Source organism: Atta cephalotes (assembly GCF_000143395.1).
Source record: "Atta cephalotes unplaced genomic scaffold scaffold00022, whole genome shotgun sequence".
NCBI lineage: Eukaryota > Metazoa > Arthropoda > Insecta > Hymenoptera > Formicidae > Atta > Atta cephalotes.
The window spans coordinates 4980718-5001505 of NW_012130086.1; the positions used below are offsets into that span (position 1 = coordinate 4980718).

The 20788-nt window shown below is 32.3% G+C and overlaps 1 protein-coding gene across 1 annotated transcript; it reads left to right on the plus strand.

Annotated features, from left to right (window-relative positions):
- Nucleotides 1-342: 342 nt before the first annotated feature.
- LOC105619660 (serine/threonine-protein kinase 32A) lies at nt 343-18989 on the plus strand. The gene is made up of 9 exons (XM_012201179.1): nt 343-391; nt 3413-3468; nt 4429-4597; nt 6995-7192; nt 14460-14549; nt 15187-15353; nt 16020-16300; nt 18298-18507; nt 18818-18989. The coding sequence occupies exons 1-9, from the start codon at nt 343-345 to the stop codon at nt 18987-18989; spliced, it is 1392 nt and encodes a 463-aa protein (XP_012056569.1).
- The last annotated feature ends 1799 nt before the right edge of the window (nt 18990-20788 follow it).

Genomic DNA, 20788 nt, shown 5'->3' on the forward strand with positions numbered 1-20788 from the left:
AGCGGCAGGCTGCTAATTAACGCCGATATTCGCCCCGCCACTCTCGACCTGACCGGAGGATATTGTCTAGATCAGCGACTGACGGATTAAACGAGAGGCCATTTGCCACACGTAACGGCGACACTTCTTTCTTTCATCAGTGTCTTCCGATCGTGGAAGATGATGCACGTCGTCCGATGAAGGTGGGGCCGCCTGACAAGGCGTCGCGGCGCCGTGACAATGCAGAAATATGAGACTTCCCGCGCCGACCGGATCTCACCGTCATCTTCGTTGGCAGTACGCTTGCACCGATGCGACTTACAACGGTTGCCGACGAGTACGTCCGACGTCTATTGAGGAAAAATGGGTGCCAATCAATCGACCCGGAGCGCGCCCACCCCCGGAGAAGAAGGTAATACCGTCTGGCTTACGAGGTGGAGAACGCGCGAATCTTTTATGAGCTATGGATACGTTACGCGGAAATACTGAGAATTGGCTCTCGGTTACGTACGTAGGCATACACACACACACACACACACACACACACACACACACACACACACACGCACGCACACGCACACACATCATGCAGTAGAATTCAATATTTTATGAAGTAACGGAAAGAATAGACGCAACTCTCGACTTCAAACGTTCAAGGAATAATTTAGCTCTCTATTCTTGAAGAATTTTTTTTCTATTTTCTGTGAAGGAAAATATACAAATAACGTTAACATAGTTTTCAAGTAACTAAGTTATTAATAAAACTATTCTTACTTATTCTTTTATTGCGATCTCCTTATAGCATTTACCTAAATTTAACTGACGGAGAAATTAATTGTCACGCTAAAGATAGCAGTTTGCTGATCGAGGCAATTGAATAGAAGCTGAATTAATAATAATTATATAACAAAGATAAAAAAAAAGATATGTTGAAGTAAAATATTTTCTATAGACCTTGATTCTGATTGAGGTGAATTACTTTTATAGCAAGAATTAAAATGTCCTTGATTCATATTTATTATTAAGACATTATTAAAAATGTAAATATTAGAAAGGGATGCCATCCCGAATTATAACGCTCCGCTTAGTATCGTATAATTCGCATAACTTGAATTCTTGCTGAACGGATACGCATAGATGACTTGCATCGTTTCACAGGAGATCACCTTATTCTATCATGTTTATACCTCGCTGGGATCGTAAGCTCTCACAATATAACTCACAAAATACGCGATACGGCGCGACGTCGCGTGGAAATATTCGCCTACGACTCGATACAGAATATCGAGCTGTTGCTGAAGTTATTAATAAATCTTTTCTGTTGGTTGTATCGACGGTCCCACGGACATTTAATTTCGTCTGGAAAAATCCAATATTCAATCCTATTGTAATTAAATTTCTAGAAAGAAGTGTCTCTTCCACAATTTTTTCTCTGCATGATTTCTATTTAACTTCTGTGACGAATATTAAAAATATAGATTTTTATCTTTTCATCTAACAAGTCAGTCAACAACTTTCAAACAAAGTCTCACTTTTATTTTTAATATATTTATATTTTATGGAATTCTATTTATATGTTTTATACAATTTTATTGTATTCGGTTTTTTTTTAAATGTACACTTACTTATAAATAAATATAATTTCTGTAACTTCTATAATAAACATAATTTAATCATCAGTAGACACAACGAGTTAATAACCTGATTTATTTTCAAAACTGCATATTTTTTTATCAATCCCTTTTTACTTATTGCAAAATATCTTTCACGCTATGACTGCTTGACTTCTTTGCTCAAAAAATCTTTTTTTCTGTTTTTAAACAGTCGATTTAAAAAAAAAATTAATTAAAATTGATGCATTACTCAACACAAGCAAAAGAAAATGCCGGATATAAAATACTGTTGTGTATACATAGAGATTTATTTGTATACTGAGGATTAATATTATACTGTCTTATTAGAGAGTTTTTACAATGTGAATCCAGATACGGTGAACCCTAAAATCACATCATCTTTTTCTTAATTAGTTGTTAAGAAGAAGATAACCTGATCTTAGCATTCATCGTAGCTGGATAAACAATATTACAAAAATTCTCTAATATTTTTAAATTTCTTTAAAGCTTTTTTAATATTAAGTTCATGTTAAACTGTTAAAAGATCTCAGTCTTATTTTTGCATTATAATCTGCAGGAACTCTACTTCCAAATTGATTAACTTTATCGTGGTGAGAACATAATTCCCACGCAAGACAAATCTGGAGAAGATTAAACTCGAAATTTCTCAAGTTGTTTGAGCCTCTCCGGTTATGCGGTTTGGCTATTTCGAGAAAATCGGAACTGCGTGTTGATGCAATATAAACTGTATGCCTATACATCCATCGAGATCAATCCCTGTGAGGATATGTAGTTTATTATATGCATGCTTTTGATGCTGCATTTATAAATACTCCCAAATTTTTCGCGGAAGTGATAAACTTTCCAAACAAATCTCTGTCAAAAACTGGGATTTTCGCATTTATTAAAGCGATAGTTCAATTAACAGTCACATTTCACACAATCGTGGTAGTTTAATTAACAGTTACAATCACGAGTTGTTGTCTGATAAAACACCTTTATGTTTCGCACAAAGAGAACAAACACTAGCAATTTAGAAATTGACTTATTGATGAAACTAATGTCAGTATTAACGAGAACCAATTCCGATGAACGTCGAATTTAATCCGGGAACAATCACTTGAAGGGATATTTTTGTACTATAATGCCGAATAAAATGTGAATTGTTATAAAATGAATATTGTTTTCTTTTTTTTTGTATTTTTTTCTTTTTTTTAAATAATTATTCTTTACAAATTATTCTTTAAATATGCAATTCTATCAAAAATTCGCAATAAAAAATCATTATATTAATAAAATGATTATTTTATAAAAACACTATCATAATGGAATAAACTAACATGCTTCCATTTAATGTATTTGTTTGATCTACTTATTTTTTCCAGAAAATTCTGAGTAAATCCATATTCATAATGTTCTCAAATGTCAATAAAGCGGAAAATAATATACAATAATATACAATTTATTTAATTTCTATTTTTTTCATGAAATTGTGAGAAAATTCATATCCATAATGTTTTCATGCATATGCTAATAAATTGGAAAACAAGCAATAATATTTAGTATCTTGTTAATAATAGTAATTTTAATTGGGATATAAATACCTCAGCTGAAAGAGAGAGATCATTTACATAAAAAATGAGATGACTACTCCCGAGTTAACATTTTACAAAAATGCAAAAATACGATGACGAATAATTTTGCGAACCGTTACGATATTCATCCCAATCGCACTTCAATAGAAAGGGAGTCAATGTGCTACCCATCGTTAAATTCGTCATTTCGCATTACCTCAATTGATTCACTTTTCTCTGTTGCAGTGAATTTCGATCATTTTCAAATCCTACGCGCCATTGGGAAAGGCAGCTTCGGCAAGGTACGTCGTTATTTTGCAACCGAATCACGAAGGAATGCTTACCGTTATAAAACATTTTCGCGATCCTTGTTTGCGAGTTTAACTTTAGAGTCGGTCCAGACTGCAGTTTCCCGTTTATCCCGACAGGAATCCCTGCAATCTATGTTATTTTTTTGTGTTTACATACATGGTAACAAGCCACTGTTCCCTGCGGTCTCGTTAATATATTGAATCGTGAAATAATTTACATGTCGCTTTTCAGCCGCACGGAAATCGCATTTTAAACCTCGGGAATAAATAGTAGGATTTCTTTTTATTATTAACATAGTTTAGTTTCTTTTGAATCGCGCGAATCGTACATAGTCCATTAGTTACTTTTCGAATGCGTAAATATATTATTTAAAGAACGTGGACCAACAGACACACATTTATTCGTTCCGTAATGTAGGACGCGGCAAACGCGAATTGCATTTGCCGCTATAAAATGCGTTACGCTCTCGATCGTAAAAAAAAGCGCGTCCCACGCCGCTTTTATATCTATCAGTAAGGTCGTTGCGAAAATTTCGAAACTCGTTCCCTCACTTTTTATGGCAAATATGCAATGCTCCTCATTCTTGAACATTAAAATGTAAGAATTAAATGTTTATAACAGACAATTGCAGTCAGACAATTTGCTGCTTGAAATTGTTTTTAGTTTATTCCAGATTTTTTTACAGAGAAATTGTAGTATACGAGACGTTTTCTTTTGAATAACGCGTAGCGATGCAAAACGAAATATAGTAAATATCAACGTTACAGTTTTACCACAACTGTCTGGATAAATAAACGAAGATTTTTTTATTGTCTCTTTTTTATTATTATTCTGCAGAATTAAATACTCCGCGAATATCGAATTCACCGATTCGAAAAAACTTGTAGACGGTTTTAACGTAGAAGTCAAGTTTGTAGAAATTAAGTTTCGAATGCAATTGCTACCTACAGGTCTGCATTGTACAAAAACGTGACGGTACCGGCAATATGTACGCCATGAAATACGTACATAAAAACGAATGTGCGGAGCGTGGTGCCCTGAAGAATGTGGCAAGGGAGGTGGAGATCCTGTCGAAGTTGGAGCATCCTTGCTTGGTGAATTTATGGTTCAGCTTCCAAGGTAAATAGTTTTTTGAGACAGCGATCACACTCAGTCATTTTTCTAAATCTCATGGAAAACACATAAAATACAAAGATGTTCTTGAGGTCTAGGAAAAATTTTTTCATAAATTCTGTATTACTTATTTCTACCGTTTCGTCTCTGTTTTGATTCGTTCGCGATTTGAAAAATATTAATATTACAATATTTTTGTTAAGAAAAAAAAAATTTTAATTATAATCAAAAAATAATGAAAATTGAGACTAAAATAGGTTTTTTAATGAAAATAGCTTTTTATCGAAAAATTAATAACAAATTACTTATAGATACAAGCGAACGATGTAAAAAACAATTATAATGTATACATTTATAACTATGAATTTTAATGAATGCTAAAATTATAATATTTCGATCGTTATGTATTAATATAGTATACAGTATAATAATCGCTTTTCATTGTAATTAATAAAAATCGTGATAATTAACACGATGAATAATTATCAGACAAATTCACGAGAAAACGATCAAAGACAGCAAATCGTTTACGGAGTTAATAAATTTATAAAAAGGATATTTATAAAAAGGATAAAGAGTCTTTGAACACTTTAAATTGGTTTTTAATAAACATTGTAATTTTTCTCGCTACTCTTCGATTTAATATCTTTATAATTAAATTTAAAATTTTTTTCTTCAAATCACGTTTATATTTTTAAGAAAGTTTTAATTTACTAATTATTTTATTAATATTACGATATTTATTTATTACAATATTTTTTCTTTCCTGTGAAAATTGAACAAATAATATTTCTTACTTGTATGTTAATTTTTATAATCTCAATTTTTTGATTTTATTTTCTTTTTATTTAAAAAAGGAAGGGATATATTACAAAAATGCAAAATGAACGACTCTTGTTATCAAATCTTGAAACTATAGATACGATGTCTTTTTTTTTTAATTCTTTTATCCAGTCAACAAATGCGTATTAAACAATTATGCTTATCTCGCAAAAACACACAGCATTTTATATTGAAAGAAGCTGAGTCCTCTCAACGGGAATACGGATGGTGCATACAAATATTTATGCAAAAACGAGTAATATAAAGCTCGCCCAGTTGCCGTGAAGACTTTAATGAGAGTTCGTCTGCCAACTCTGTGGGGTCAAATATTAAACATTCTAAACGAAATGCGCATATTACTTGTAAAAACAAAATTATGTTGTCGAATTTTTTCGTCGTTAAATATTTTGATGAAAAAGTCGCAAATTAATTTTTAGATAACGGAGTGTAATCATTAAAAAAATTACTAGGATTCTCCTGATAAATCGATAATAATTGAACAATAAGAAGCAATACAAGAAATAATTTCGAAATAATCTCGAAATTGTATTTGTAAAAAAATATTTGTCATAAATTTAATATTTTTGATACTTTCCGAATCGAATTCAATATTGAAACATTATTTATACACTTTGTTCATAATTAGATAAATAATACAATTTATAAATAATAATTTATTATAATTTATTTTATAAGTAATATAAATTTTGAAAAATTTTCTGGTATTTTGCATAAAATTGTATATAGATGTAGACATTAATATATCGTTATCGTGTGACAATTAGCAGATTACAATCTCTGTTACTGAGATTACAATTTCACATACCTTGTATCTATACTGTCTACCAGAATAATCAAGTTAAAAGTTTCCTCCGTATTGAGCCATCATGCTTTCTGTCTTCATTTGTTTTATTCGAATAACGCTTTGTAACACACGTTTAACAATACGTGAAATATATAAAACGAATCAACGAGCACGTGGATATAAATTGAACGCAGTTTAATTTTTAACAGAAACTCTATTTTAATCTCTGAATTACTTTTTAAGTGTAATTTAAGTGTGTTTTTAATTGTACTTTGATCTTTGTGATTTAATCAAAACCCCCGTGAATACTTGCAATATAATTGAATAAAGAAACAGTAAATTATGTAAACAAGATGATAAAATTTACAATTTCATGAACGATGTAAATTACTCGATTCGAAAATATATCGATTAACGATATTATACGCAAACCAGGAAAATGACAGCAATCTCGATAATTTTGTTTTGTTTTAATTTTGTTTAATTTTTTTTAATAAACATTGCGTCATAAAATTCACATGCGGTTTCGCGTCTATTTGTTGAAAGTCCGCTTATATTGCGTATTGTTTGAAATCGGTTTTATGGCTCCGTACGTGAAATATCGGGACAATAACGCATCTCCGTGCTTGACTGTACTGGGCCAATATTGATCGGTCAACCGTTTGACGAACCACGCGTCGCTCTCATCTCGCGAACGCGTGTGAATGTGACAAAAAAGAACAATTTTAGGGGTGCGTAGAAAGAGAGGATCAAAAGTCTGTTACACCCTGTTACAGACGAGGAGGACCTCTTCATGGTGTCGGATCTACTTTTGGGCGGCGACCTGAGATATCATATCCAGCAAGAGATTGTGTTCGGTGAGGAGAGCGTTGTGCTGTTCGTGGCAGAAATCGCACTGGCGCTCGATTACTTGCAGACTCATAGGATCATCCATCGAGATATCAAGCCGGACAATATATTGCTGGACGAAGAGGGTGAGTCGATGATCTCTCTTCCGTTTATCGATGATCTCTCAAACCCTTATCTTCATCCGCGCCAGCTGCAGTGATCGACCGCGGTGATCGCAAGAAAATAATACAGATAAAGATAATTAATCTCGTCGAGAGAACTTAAGGGATTACACTTTGGAACCTTCAAAAAAAAGATTATTTTTGAAAATTTTTTGTGCAAAATGGATATAGTAAATTAAAAGTTTATAAAGATACATTCATTATACATGTATTGAAGTATACAACAATTTTTTTTAAAGAAAATGGCGGTACTGTAGTTGATTGAAATAAGTTGATTTTCGGCGTATAATTACTAAGAAACAATTTGAATAAAAGACCAAGAATTTTTATTTTCTACATAACATTTATTAAAGGAGTGCGTAGGAGTTTTTAGAAATATATTTTTTAATAAAAATTATGAACCGTTTGAAGAAAAAAACGATCATCACCAAAAAATTTTGCAGAAAAATGTTAATAATAATAATAATTCATAACTAATCGTAAAATTGTTATTTCTGAAAGTTTCAAATAAATCGAATAAAAATTGTAAAAGTTATGATGTATACCGATTTGAAAAATGTCGTTTTGAAAAAGTAAAGAAGCACGCTTCAAAGGATCAGCTAACTTTGTAAATATTTTGAATTTTCTATTTCAAATGGGATTATATTTTTATATGTATAAACTATTAAACTTTAAACGAAATAAAATTTTCGACTATTTTCAAAGTTTTAAAATAGTGTAACTTCTTAATTCCGCAAGTGCCATGGGATTTTCTGAAAGTTTTTATTTAGCTAGGAATGTCGGAAAAACACCCCGAAAATCTGGCAGTAATGCAGCATCGTTTTACATAAAGTGATAAAGCTCAATGCAACTAAATATCTCTTACTTTGTAACTTTATGTAGATTTAATTTAGAGGTTTAATTCGTAAATTATTTAATTGTTTTACCTCCGAGAATTCCGCGTGTATATGCATTTGCATTTATAACATGAAAGGTATTATCATAGGAGAGAGAGCTTGTAATTGTTAAAATTAATTATTAACAAAATTAACTGCGATTTAATTATGATATCGTGTAAAATCGATGCGTTACATGCGTTCATTAAATAAAGCCGTACAGTTTATTATGAATTTTAGAGGAAGAATCATCGCGAAAGGATTTAAAAGGACATGACGTAATCTGTACGGCGAGTAAATCACTCGACATCCTCTGTCACCATTTCAAGTCATGGCTTTAACAATGGTCACATAATCCCGAGTTTCATTTAACACAATGCAAAAGTTGCACTCAATGTAAACATGCGATGAGCACTCGATTAACCGCTGCGGTGAATGTGGACGTAAATAAACTTTAAATCTGATCAGTTAGTTTTCGCACGTGCGCGTTTATAAATCGAACGAAAGAGCAAATCTTTTCGACATATTTATAGAAAAGGAAACGAGAGATTTCCCGAGAGAAAGGATAAATTTATTTCTTCGCATTTACAATATTTACTATATTTTTGTACTTAAAGCACTGAAACTTCGCATTGACGAATTTATCAAAAGAGAGTCATAAATGAATTTTTTTTTTAATATGAAAAGAGAGAGAATATTAAATTATTATTTAAATTATTACATTGAAAAAATATTATTTAAATGTAAAATTTATAAAATCTTTTATTTAAAATTATATTAACATAAAAAAGAATAATATAAAAGAATCTATGTTCTAGGAGGTTTCGTAAATTAAAAAATATTTTTGGAGTGTCAAAATGTGGAATGTATCATGTTGTGATTAAGCATTTTAGAAATATTAAAAATATATTATTTTTGTTATTCTTAATTTTATTAATAATATTATTATTTTTGTTTAACAAATATTTTTAAAAAAGGAGATCTAAAGGGAGGCATCCATACGATTCCTCTGTAAATTCGTCAGTTTGGTGCATCGCAAATCTCAAAATAGCTGTCATTAAGCTAGAATTAAGCTCTTGTTCAATGCTGACTCTCGTTTGCATATCAAGCGCCGATCTGGCGGTCACCAATGTCGGTGACACTACAGACAAACGTTTCTAATCGCGTCCATGATTCAGTTACTCCAAAACGCCAAGCAAGAACCGGATTATCCTTCGGGCGAGTGAATCTCACACGACGAATGAGATTATTCGCGAATACGAGCCGCTGCAATCGGCGGGTTTTAGCGGGATTAACAGTCGCCTACGTTCTCGCGCCATTCATCCGCCCATCACGTTCACCCTTAATCTTATGAGATTAATATATATCCTGAATGTGGATTTAATAGATTGATAATAGATAATAGACGATATAAGATACTACGACGACGCGTGCGGCGCGAAAATTACCTGCGAGAAACAGCACTGCCTACATCGTACTAAGTGTAACGATTTAACAAATGTTTGTTTCGTTGTTTGTTTCGTAAGCAGAATTAATAAATTGCTGCTCTTTCGAGGAAGGATTTTCTATTAGTCTAATAGTCTTCTGAAATTACAATTTTAAAGTATTATCTCAACTAGAACTTCGGAAACTAATCGACCTACACCTTACAGAAGTTTCATTTTCGATCATGGGTGTATCCAGGGGAAATTTCGAGAATCCATTCCGAAATTTTGTATATTCATTTATTCATTTTTTATTATAAAAAATACAGCTTTACTTTTGACTCTGAATATCTTTTTATTGCTACAAATATTTTTTTTTTCCATTACGATGATATAAGTAGTTTTTGAAACTTCCATTAGTTAGAGTTTTGACAGAGAGTGTCCAATATATCAAAAAAATTTTCGCAAAGTTTTTGAGCCAGAAAATAGAATGTGTACGATTGATTGGTATTCCATTCACAACTACACACTGTCGTTTTAATAACTGTATGTATTTTTTCAATATTTTTTTCAGGAAAATATAAAATTGCAATCATTTTCAAAATGAGGAATGAGAAAGAGACCTAAGCTCTCTAAAATACCCAAAAAAGCAATTTATTAATGTACAAAATTGCTGTTTATGTGACGGAATTGATAAATTCCCTCCCCCTCTTTCCTCTAAATCCTGAATACGTCCATGTTGTTCAATAATATCGTTATCTTCAAGGGATAAGATTTCGAAGGTTTCCTTCAGGATCTCAATGCGGCTCACGAAATTTTATAAATAAAATAAGCAGGAAAAGGTCTTATTATATACTTTTTAGAGATATTGATACTCTCTCGCGTATCTCCAGTATTTCGCTCATTTTCAGAGATTCTTGAGAATGACGAAGCGAAGTGTTTTCTCTTGTTTTATCAATGTGAAATGCCTCTCATCCTCGCACGAGAATTCAGAAATTATCGGTGACATTTTTTCCGCCTTGCTTCTCTCCGATATCGATTTATTGTCAAAATATTAAGGACTTCGTCATAAGTTGCCATAAAAGGGAAAAGCCGAGTAAATCTTGAGAGAAACGCTAAATAATACAGACATTTCTCGGGCTCTTGAGATCTTGACTCCTTAGATTTATATATATTTGTTAGTCGAACGAAACGAACAAATATAAACAAATCAAGAGCAAGAGCAAAAGCAATCCGCAAGGCAGATTAGATTGCCGCGCGATCGAAGGCCGTCACCGCTTGGACACCCGCGAAAATTCTATTAGCATAAGCGTAATTAGAAAATGATATATTTGGTTACGTCCGGGCGATTGCCTTATCGATTTTCTGTTAAACGAAAATTAAGCTTGTAGCGGTAATGATAGCAAACAATGTGGCTACATTGTACCATCTTTGACGTTGGCAAAATAACGAGAGCGAGAGACAAGATGAATAAATGGGGATGACGAAACAAAAAGAGTTGTATCCTCGAAGGTTGGATCCTCTTTAATAGAAAAGGTCGACAAGGGTGAGTGCGATTGTTTCATCGGGAAATACCTCAGGGACGTGAAAAGCAGATACGTACATTTATGATTCCCATAGAAGGGAAAACAGGAAGGTCGCAAGGAAGGAGGTTATCCTAATTTCCTCCTGCACCTGGCCGACGGCTGTTTGAATCTCGAGATTGCCTCTGCATCATTTAAAATTACACACTGTGTGTCCCTACTGTTATCGCCCGGCTTTCATATCTGGCGTAGCGTGGGACCCATTCAGCCGAGGAAAATATCGCCCGAGGGACACCAAGCGATACAAAATACAGCTGTTCCGTGTGTGGATTCAGGCTAGACGACATAACGAATGAGCGGGGAGAGCGGGTCTCAATCGATTTGACTTATGTGAGAAGAGAAATCGATTTCGGAAATCAATCGAAAGTGAAAAATGCTTCCTAGAAATTGGAATTGCGACAAAATATTCTCGAAATTTTCTTGTGGAGGGAATTTATTGAAGATGTATTACACATATTTTTGAACAAAATATGAAAACATTATATATATATATTATAGATTTTTCTATATTTAGGAAAGTATTTATAAAAGTAATATAAAAAGTTGGCGACGATTTAGAATCTGAATAAAAAATTATTTTGATAAGAAGCAAACATGATTTTAACAAATAACTTAAATAAAATGAGAAAATTTTAATTTAACTGTAAAATTATGTTGTTAAACATAAATATTAATCTTATTGAACTGTTTCATTTTTATATGGAAACTATAAGTTTTTAATTCCTGTCATTTTTTGCTAAAACTATATACCTGATAGCATTCTTAAATAATTGTCTAAAAAGAAAATCATTAAATAAACTAATGAGTAAATCTTTTTCTTTTACGATAGTCTCTCGAAGTCTTCTCTTAAAGGTCACTTTACTTGCTCGCTCGCTCGTAATTCCATTATCGCAATATCATTAAAAATAATTATAAATCTAGAATATCTACGTAGTTGAGGAAGCTAAGGGAGCGAGGTAATTTAGCATAATATAGCAAAATGAGGTGCGGTTAAGAACTTCGGAGGGCCAACCTGTAGTTTGATCTATAGTCTAGCATCTTGCGCATAAAACTTCGTTCTTCAAAGAGAAAATCACGTAGAAACTACTTTCATTAAAGTCTAAAACGTAACTACAATGGCGAACGGCGCAAAATTGTAAAGATATGATAGACCACTTCTCACTTCCTTCGATTTTTTCTACATTCTGCGGTGCGGTCGTCGCAATTTATTTCGTTAATTTTATCTAGACACGATTTCGCGCACGCAAGATCATGAGATGTCAGTAGGAAGAGGCAATTTAGTAGATTGAAACCATCAAACATTTCATGAGCTAATCAAAGTTAAGGGAACACGTCCAAAGGAGCGTCTCTAATCCATCTTGAAGATATACGAGTCAGTGAGTTTTGCAACGAAGAGTGTCTCTCACATTATTCACGAACTAGTTGTTTAAATAATATATCTTGTTTTTCATTTCCGTAGACGGCTGTCGATACCAAAACTGAGTAGTGAACGCAATAGATATTGATTGTTTCCATCGGAAATTGTTATCGAAAGCTTATACTTTTAAAAGTGGCTGTAAAAATAAACGTTTCATTTTAAAACATACGCTCTAGCAAATTGAATGGCTAATAACTTCCACTTTTACAAATTTTAAACAATTTTATTAGCGTTATACGCTTTATTATTTTTTAATTATAAATTGATTGAGTAATTGATTGTAAAAAGTTATACGACCAACAAATATCGGTTTCTTATTTCTATTGATGAGCAATGAATGATAAACGATCACCTCAATGAAAAGATTCTACTTTCCATAGAAGAAGTCGTTAATTTTTATATCCCTTCGTGTACAAGATGAGAAGCTATTCTTCCCTATGTATACGCAAACTACCCACGTGCTTGGCACTAAAATATGGAACTCAGTTACAATAGGGAGATTGTGTGTTATTGCGATGATGTGTGCGTCAGAGTTCATTCTCTCTCTTCAGTTTACATCGTTGCTCGAGCCACATTGTGGTCGACATGATGTTTAGAAAATGGCAACGGATAAATATTGCGGGTATAGCGTGGTGCACGCGAGACAGCTTCGACATATCGCGTTGGAAAACCAATATTACGCGCGCGTGCGTGTGTGTGTGTGTGTGTGTGTGTGTGTGTGTTGGGTGTGTTGGGTGTGTATCCATCCCTTAATAGTCTTCTGATGACCATAGATATAGCTATGCGATATATAGTTAGAGTCCGTTAAGCGTTCATCCTACAAGAAACATCTAAAGATTGCGAACTCACACGTGTATTATTCACACGTGTTAATTGCCATATTATTATACCCGCGTATCTTTTTATAATATCTTTTTATAATATCTTAAGCGAGAGCTGGGAAATATAGAAAAATATGCTTTACTTATATGCCATCTGTATAATTTAAAACGTTAACTGTATTCGTAATTAGTTCTTATATTTAATTATATTATTTAATTTATAAGACTTTCTAAGTAGGATGTCATAAATACAGAGTCGTATTAGCATCGTAATTCCTAAATCAGACTACTTGAAGACACGTGAAGATTGAGATTGAAGATTGAAAATGTGACTAATAAGAACAAAAAAATTTTATTTTGATTGGTCAAATATTAATTTTTTAATCTCAATCTTCAATGCATAGTCCGATCTGACTTAAGACATTACTTAAGACGATCTTAAAATAAAAACGAAATGTGAATATTAGTCTAAGTTTTGGGTTGCAATAAATGCAAGATTGATCAGTTAAATTTTACTAATAACATTGATCAACAAGGTTTTGATAACATTGGTAAAATCTGCATTTTGTGTCCTCTGTTGACTTTGTTTTTTTATGTCTCTGTTGACTTTGGTTTTCATTCTGATATTCAAAAAGGCAGCTATAATAAGGCAAATAGCATGGTATTTTTGTATAATCAAAGAGACTTTGTTTTCCAAAAATCTAAATATAGCGAATTCTCTTCCCATACATTTTATATAAATATATCAAATGAATTTTGTTATGTGTGTCGTTTCATTATGAAATCACAAAGTATATCGCTTACAAAAACTTTGAAGGAAGTTTATAATTTAGATTTCACAAGTTAAAAATCAGAATAAAAGTTGGATTCTTTTATTTTGTGCTGTATACATTATTATATATCTCTTTTCATATTGTTGAAAGGAAAGAAAGGAAAATTTTAAACTTATCTCACGAAGTAAAAAGTGCTATTTTTCAATATTAATCGATAATCATTACGTGTAATTGCTGTTTTCTTTCCTTAAGAGGGATGTTTCAAGGCGCTTAAATATTTCATTTAATTAATTATGAGCTTATGATGGCGGACTATAAAAGATAATTTGCTTGTCTAGGCCACGCCCATGTGACAGACTTCAACATTGCTACTGTACTCGAAAACGGGCAATTGGCAACTTCGATGTCTGGGACAAAACCGTACATAGGTATGTTAACGAATAGTCTCACGTCCATAATTTTATCTTATTCCACATAATTACATTTTTAATCACGTCATTTTAATTTGTTATTTTCATTATTTAATTTCGATATTTTAATTTTTATTTTCACAATATATTCAATATATTTAATTAATTTCAATATCGTTTTCTATATATCATATTATTATTTAAATTATGCACGCACATTTCTCTCTATACATATTTAATACAAATGCATGTCAAGTTTATAATTTATAATTGCGGTCAATTTTATTATTCTTATAAATTGTTTCTGCTGATTGTTTTTTCTTCTTGTTGTTGTCTTCTTGTTTCTTCTTTATTCATCTCATATGCTTAGCTATGCTCTCATAGCTTTTACTTTACGAATAAAAAAAAGGTTCGTGAAATCTTTAAGTGAAAGCTGCGTCTTCACATCAAACAAGATGTTGCGCGGTATCAAGAGAGATTCATATCTAGAGAAAAAAGGAAGGAAAAATCATATTTCAAAAAGAATAACGAGCTTCCTTTGTTTTCATGCATTAGTTCAAATCTATCTTTTGTGTCTTCTTTAAACTCGGAGCCGCTCTCGCGAATAATATGACCGGTACGCTTTCTTGCATTTCTTTTTTTTAACACGGATTAGCCCCGGAGATTTACATGTGTTCGTGTGAGGAATATGGTGTCCTCGGCTACGGATTCGCGGTGGACTGGTGGAGTCTGGGAATTCTCGCTTGGGAGACCCTAGCCATGGAAAGACCGTATCCACTTCACTCTACAACGTCCAACAGAGAGGCTCTGAGGATCTTGAAGGTAAGATATAAGTATAACAAAAGAAATAAAAAAAGTTAATTGAGATGTGAGATAAAAAAAAGTGCGTCGCGTGACATTCTTCATCTTTCCATCTTGTCCGAAGTTACAAAGTGCAAGTAAATTTTTTAATTTAATTCATTCTGAGTAATACGTATGTTGTTTTAACTGTTAATTAAGATTACAACATGTCTCAGCTGTAACATTAATTAAGGACTTGTCATGAGCGCGCCGTTGGAACGACACGTGCCATGACGTGTTACAGTGTTCTGCCCTATACGTCCATCCTCTTGCGTAACACGAGCATTTTAACATATAACATTCTAATTCTAAATAATTCCGAAAGTAAATACATGGGATATACAACGTGAAATATCATGTATTTCAATATATAAGATCTTGGAATTACATTCGTGATTATGAAAATAATCTAGGTCTTTTTATTTGGAGATAATCAGGATTGTTAATCTTGAAGAATTATCTCTCAATAGTTTATTAAAAAAAAAATTTAATAATGCCTCTTTTTATGAAATAGTTTTATATAATAAAAAGAACATGTTTTGAGGTCTTGAATCCTATTGTCTCCTTTCGCAACAAATGTTTGGTTATGCTCACTTTTATTTTTATGACAAATACGAGAAGATACTTATATGATATTCCATTTTTCAGGAGGAAAGACCGGTATTCTCACACTGGAGCCCGTTGATACGTGATCTTCTGGACCGCTTGTTAACTCTTGCGCCGAGCGCCCGAGTGTCGTGCTTGAAAGAACTGAAGCAGGCGAAAGCGATGAGAGATCTGGACTTCGACAAAGTGCTGAACAAGCAGATAAAGCCGCGTTTCACCCCGCCGAAGGATCACCTAAATTGTGATCCCACCTTCGAGCTCGAAGAAATGATAATCGAGACGAAACCGCTGCACAAGAAGAAGAAACGCCTGGCTAAACAGAGGTTGGTTGCTTTTCGCGATCATCATTCTTTTTATTGTTAAATTAAATTCGAGCGAAAATTTCGCTGACGAAAATAATGACACAGGTTGTCAAAATATAAATATATAATAATGAAAATAATATTTTATTTATTTTTAATGCAAATACAGAATGTTTATATCCAGAGAAATATAAAACAGAAGTTATAGGTGTGTTCGTATTAATAATACATCAAATAGAAATTTTCAGTGAAAACTCGTTTACTATCTCAGAGGATTGAAAATAAGATTTTTACTATAAAATTTGATAATCGCAGTGTGCTGCAAGATATTTAAAAATTTTCTACATTATGAAATACCATATATGAAGATATTTCTGGGAAAAGATCCTTTTTAAAGTAAAGCTCGTGTCGACTAATATTCTTACAGAGGAAAGACCCCTATTATGAGATACCGAGTTCATTTTCAGTAAATGCTAAAAGTCTATGGAATTAAAAAAAATTTTTTTAAATAATAGATTATTAAAAATAGATTTGGAAAGGGATTTAATAAGCTGTAAGATAATATTACATAAAATTTAATTCAAATTTAATTCTTTTTTTAAATTAAAGGAATGTAAAAAATGAGCAAATCGCAAAGTTGAAAAATTGTGCTCCTAATATGAGGTGCCCCGGGAAATCGATAGTAAAATCAGTATATCAGTATATCAATATTGCAATTAAAAAATTTTATTTAATATTTTTAAAATACAAAACGAACACAGCCAGCGTGCGCAAAAAATAAGCATGCAATAGATTATATTCACACTGAGAAAATATAATCAATTTTAATAAATATTTAGTTCAATACTGCCAACTAAATATTTACTTACAGTAAATAAATATTTATTCAATAAAAATGATTGTTAAATTAAATTAACATTTCTTGTATCAAATAAATATATCTTTATATTTAATAAATATTTAGTTGGCAAGTATTCAACTAAATATTTATTAAACTGACTATATTTTTTTTCAGTGCAGAACTCGTCTTAAGATAGTTGGAATCAAGCAGAAATAGGCACTCGACATTCATTCCGGTTGTTTTTTTTATTATTGTACATACATTTATATTTTAGCAACGATTTTTACTATGACATAGGAACATGAGTTATTTCATATTCGAAATACTCTGGGTATCTCATATTACGATTTTCACGCCTTTACGATCATCAAATCTAACTTTTGTAATTAAGCAATTCAATATATCCCACATTTTTCTATTAGTACGATCTTACTCTATCACTACATGAAGAATTTATTGTCAAATATTTATTTATTAAATAATAAACAAGGTTTAAAGTCATCTCAATAAAATTTGAAAATATCCAAATTCTAAAATCTTTTTTTATAATGACTATAGGCATGATCTAATAATGAACTTTCTACTAAATACAATAGTTTTCAATCCAAGAGCAATAAATTTATGGTGGAACCAATAGATAGCATTTATTAGTTTAGCAGAAACACCGCTATCTCATATTAGGCGCTTATTTTACAATAGGCGGCTTTCCTCTAAATTTAGAATCATAGTATATCATATTTTTTGTATTCTTAAGCTCGTTATTCACAAGTAAAAAAAATACTTAATTATTTAATCTCTTTTACACACACACACACACACACACACACACACACACAAAAGAGATCAAATAATTAATATAATTAGTAAAGTATTTTGTAATTAGTAAAGTATTTTGTCGAAATATTTATATCAATATTTTTCATATCAATATTTCTCTTAAAAAAAGACATTGTTCTTTCACGTTAACATTTTACCTTTCTATGGCATAACAGAATCTGTCTTCGAAATTATTTTCACGCCAGAATTACCATGGCATCCTGAATAATACAACGCAATCTCTAGCGACTGTTACAAGCCCGAACATCTTGAAATTTACGTATTTCTCTCGCGATCCTGTATATTACCGAGGTAATTAATATGCTAATTGTCGAAGCAATATCTCGACATCCCGTTGCAGGTCGCTCAGGGTTGAGCACTCGGCGGAGGATGCCGGTGGGTTCGCCGAAGGGGCTGGATCAAGCGTAGACACGCGGCGATTAGCTTACATCCCGGAATACCGGGTGTACAATCGCGAGCGCGAGATCGAGAGACAGGAAAGGGAGAAAAAGGAAAAACAGTGGGAGGAGGAACTGAACACTGCCATGAAGGGTGCCGAAGAAAGACTCAAGTACGCTCATAGTAAAAAAATTCCTCGGAGTTATTGACATATTTTTCTCTTTCTTTTTTCTCCTCTCATTCCGATTTTTTCGTCGATAGCTATTGTTGAAGATAAATGTTTCAAATTGAATAATCCTGTGTTCTATTTCGTTTTTTCAATATTTCCTGATATCCTCAACTCTCGCAAATAATCCCATGTTCTGGAATTGAGACTCCGCATGACACCGTGTACGTTAATCTCTCCTGAGCGATGCAACATGTCTCTCCCTCAGCGCTCGCACACGTAGCGATATATCCGTACTGGAACCCTTTGATTACAGAACAAAGCAGCAACATCTGCTAGCCCAGCGAACCGGAAACCGATTGAGCGTCTCGACGACGAGCGTCAAAGCGCGCATAAGCGCGTCGCCAAGACAAGGTCGCCGAGCGAGCGCCGCGACGTCCTCGGACATCGACTTCATCGATGCAAGTCCGGAGCCTAGTACGTCTTAGATAATACTGAACACGCTATATTCGATGTAGCCTATATGAGAGCAGTAGCATTGGTGGATCCAAAAAGTCCTCAAGAGGTGCCATTGGCGCGCTGAAAACGAAATTTTTTTTAAGATCAAATATGAAAAGATAAAATGCTAAATTATTGTATAGAAAAAATATTATTTGAGATGTATAATTTATAAAACTATATATAATTTATATAACTATAGAGAGATGCATAATTGATATAATAAATTTTATTTAAAATTATGTTAACATGAAAGAAGAATAATAACAAAATTTTGTGTTATTTATATTTAGGAATTTCTTAAATTAAAAAATATTTTTGGAGTATCAGAATTGTGATTAAGTATTTTAGAAATATTAAAAATATATATAATATTTTGCTATTTATTTTGTTAAATATTTATGAAAAAGGAGATTCCAAGGAGGGAGACATGGCCTCCTTGGATCCGCCAATGAATAGATTTCTTCAATCCTACAAATGCACTGGAACTCCGACAAATCCCTCGCACTTATAAAAAGAAATGTCTCTCTAACATTCAATTATCTCTCACACTAAAATTTCAAACAAGGAAAGAAATAAGAAAAAATTCCATTTGTAGATGAAGTTTTTTATACTCTTCTTGAAAAGATACATGACGATATATATTACACTTAGCTCTTATTTTTCTATCTATCTTGTTTCAATATGGAGCGGTTTATCTTTAAAACTCTTTCCCTATATTCTCCTATTGGATCTTCACGGTCACAATGTTTATTTTTGATTATGCTTCGAAAGGAATCGAGAAACGTGAATTTCAAGGCCTCCGTATTCTTTCTGGTGCTATACTGAATAAGTAATACTCCATTCGAATGTTCAGTTTGAATTTTTTGGAGGAATTTTATAAATAGAACTGATAACGTATCGGTTATCGTGATATCACAATTTGTTAATAACTATTTTCATTCGCAATACTCTGAAAATGATAGATCACAGCTGGAGGTAATCATTCAAATTAACAAAAAATCAAAATGACTTTATTTTAATTCTTAATAAACAGTTAAATTTTATAATGAAAAATCATCATTTTGACTTTGACGACGTCAACATAAAGTCATTTTGACTTTCTCTTAACTTGTGTGTTCCTTGGGCGCACATCATCGTAAGCTCTATCAGACACAGCAGTGTACACTTAATCATTGTACCAGGAAATGTGCATTTATGAGATTATCATTTCGAGATTATCCCGCAATCTCCAACTAATAACATAGCTTATTTTTGAAATGAATAACTGATCTTATCTTTACTTCAGTAGCAAATTTTTTTTATCGTTTCAAAGACCTGATTGCATTATGACTCTTAGATTAAAACGCACGTCTCCGATAAATATATATAATATAAATTAATCCTTTCAGTACAAGTCAGACCGTGCATCACTTTTAAAATTCTTTAAGGAAAATATCTTTCATTTCACTTTTTCCAAAAATCGCTACCGTAACATTTATGCGCATTATTATCTAACAATAAGTAATATATGAAATGTTCTACAGCGTTAATTAGAATCACAACGATAATCGCGTTTAGAAGGGTGTAAAAAAAAGATTGTAGATGAAAAAGATTTCTTGGTGGTCTAAGAGTGTTAAGTGAATATGTGCGAGATAAATTTTAACACTTACCTTTATCTAATTACGGTACTGAAAGGATTACGGCGTATATACTAATAATTACTTTATGACGGGACTGGGAACAAAATATGACCTACATATAACAAATATATATATATATATATATATATATATATATATATATATAT

Bases quoted from the DNA above. Each gene is read 5' to 3' on its own strand.
- LOC105619660 (XM_012201179.1), top strand. From the start codon at position 343: ATGGGTGCCAATCAATCGACCCGGAGCGCGCCCACCCCCGGAGAAGAA. The intron at 7,193-14,459 runs GTGAGTCGATGA...TTGCTTGTCTAG, and splicing joins TATATTGCTGGACGAAGAGG to GCCACGCCCATGTGACAGAC. The intron at 16,301-18,297 runs GTTGGTTGCTTT...ATCCCGTTGCAG, and splicing joins AAACGCCTGGCTAAACAGAG to GTCGCTCAGGGTTGAGCACT.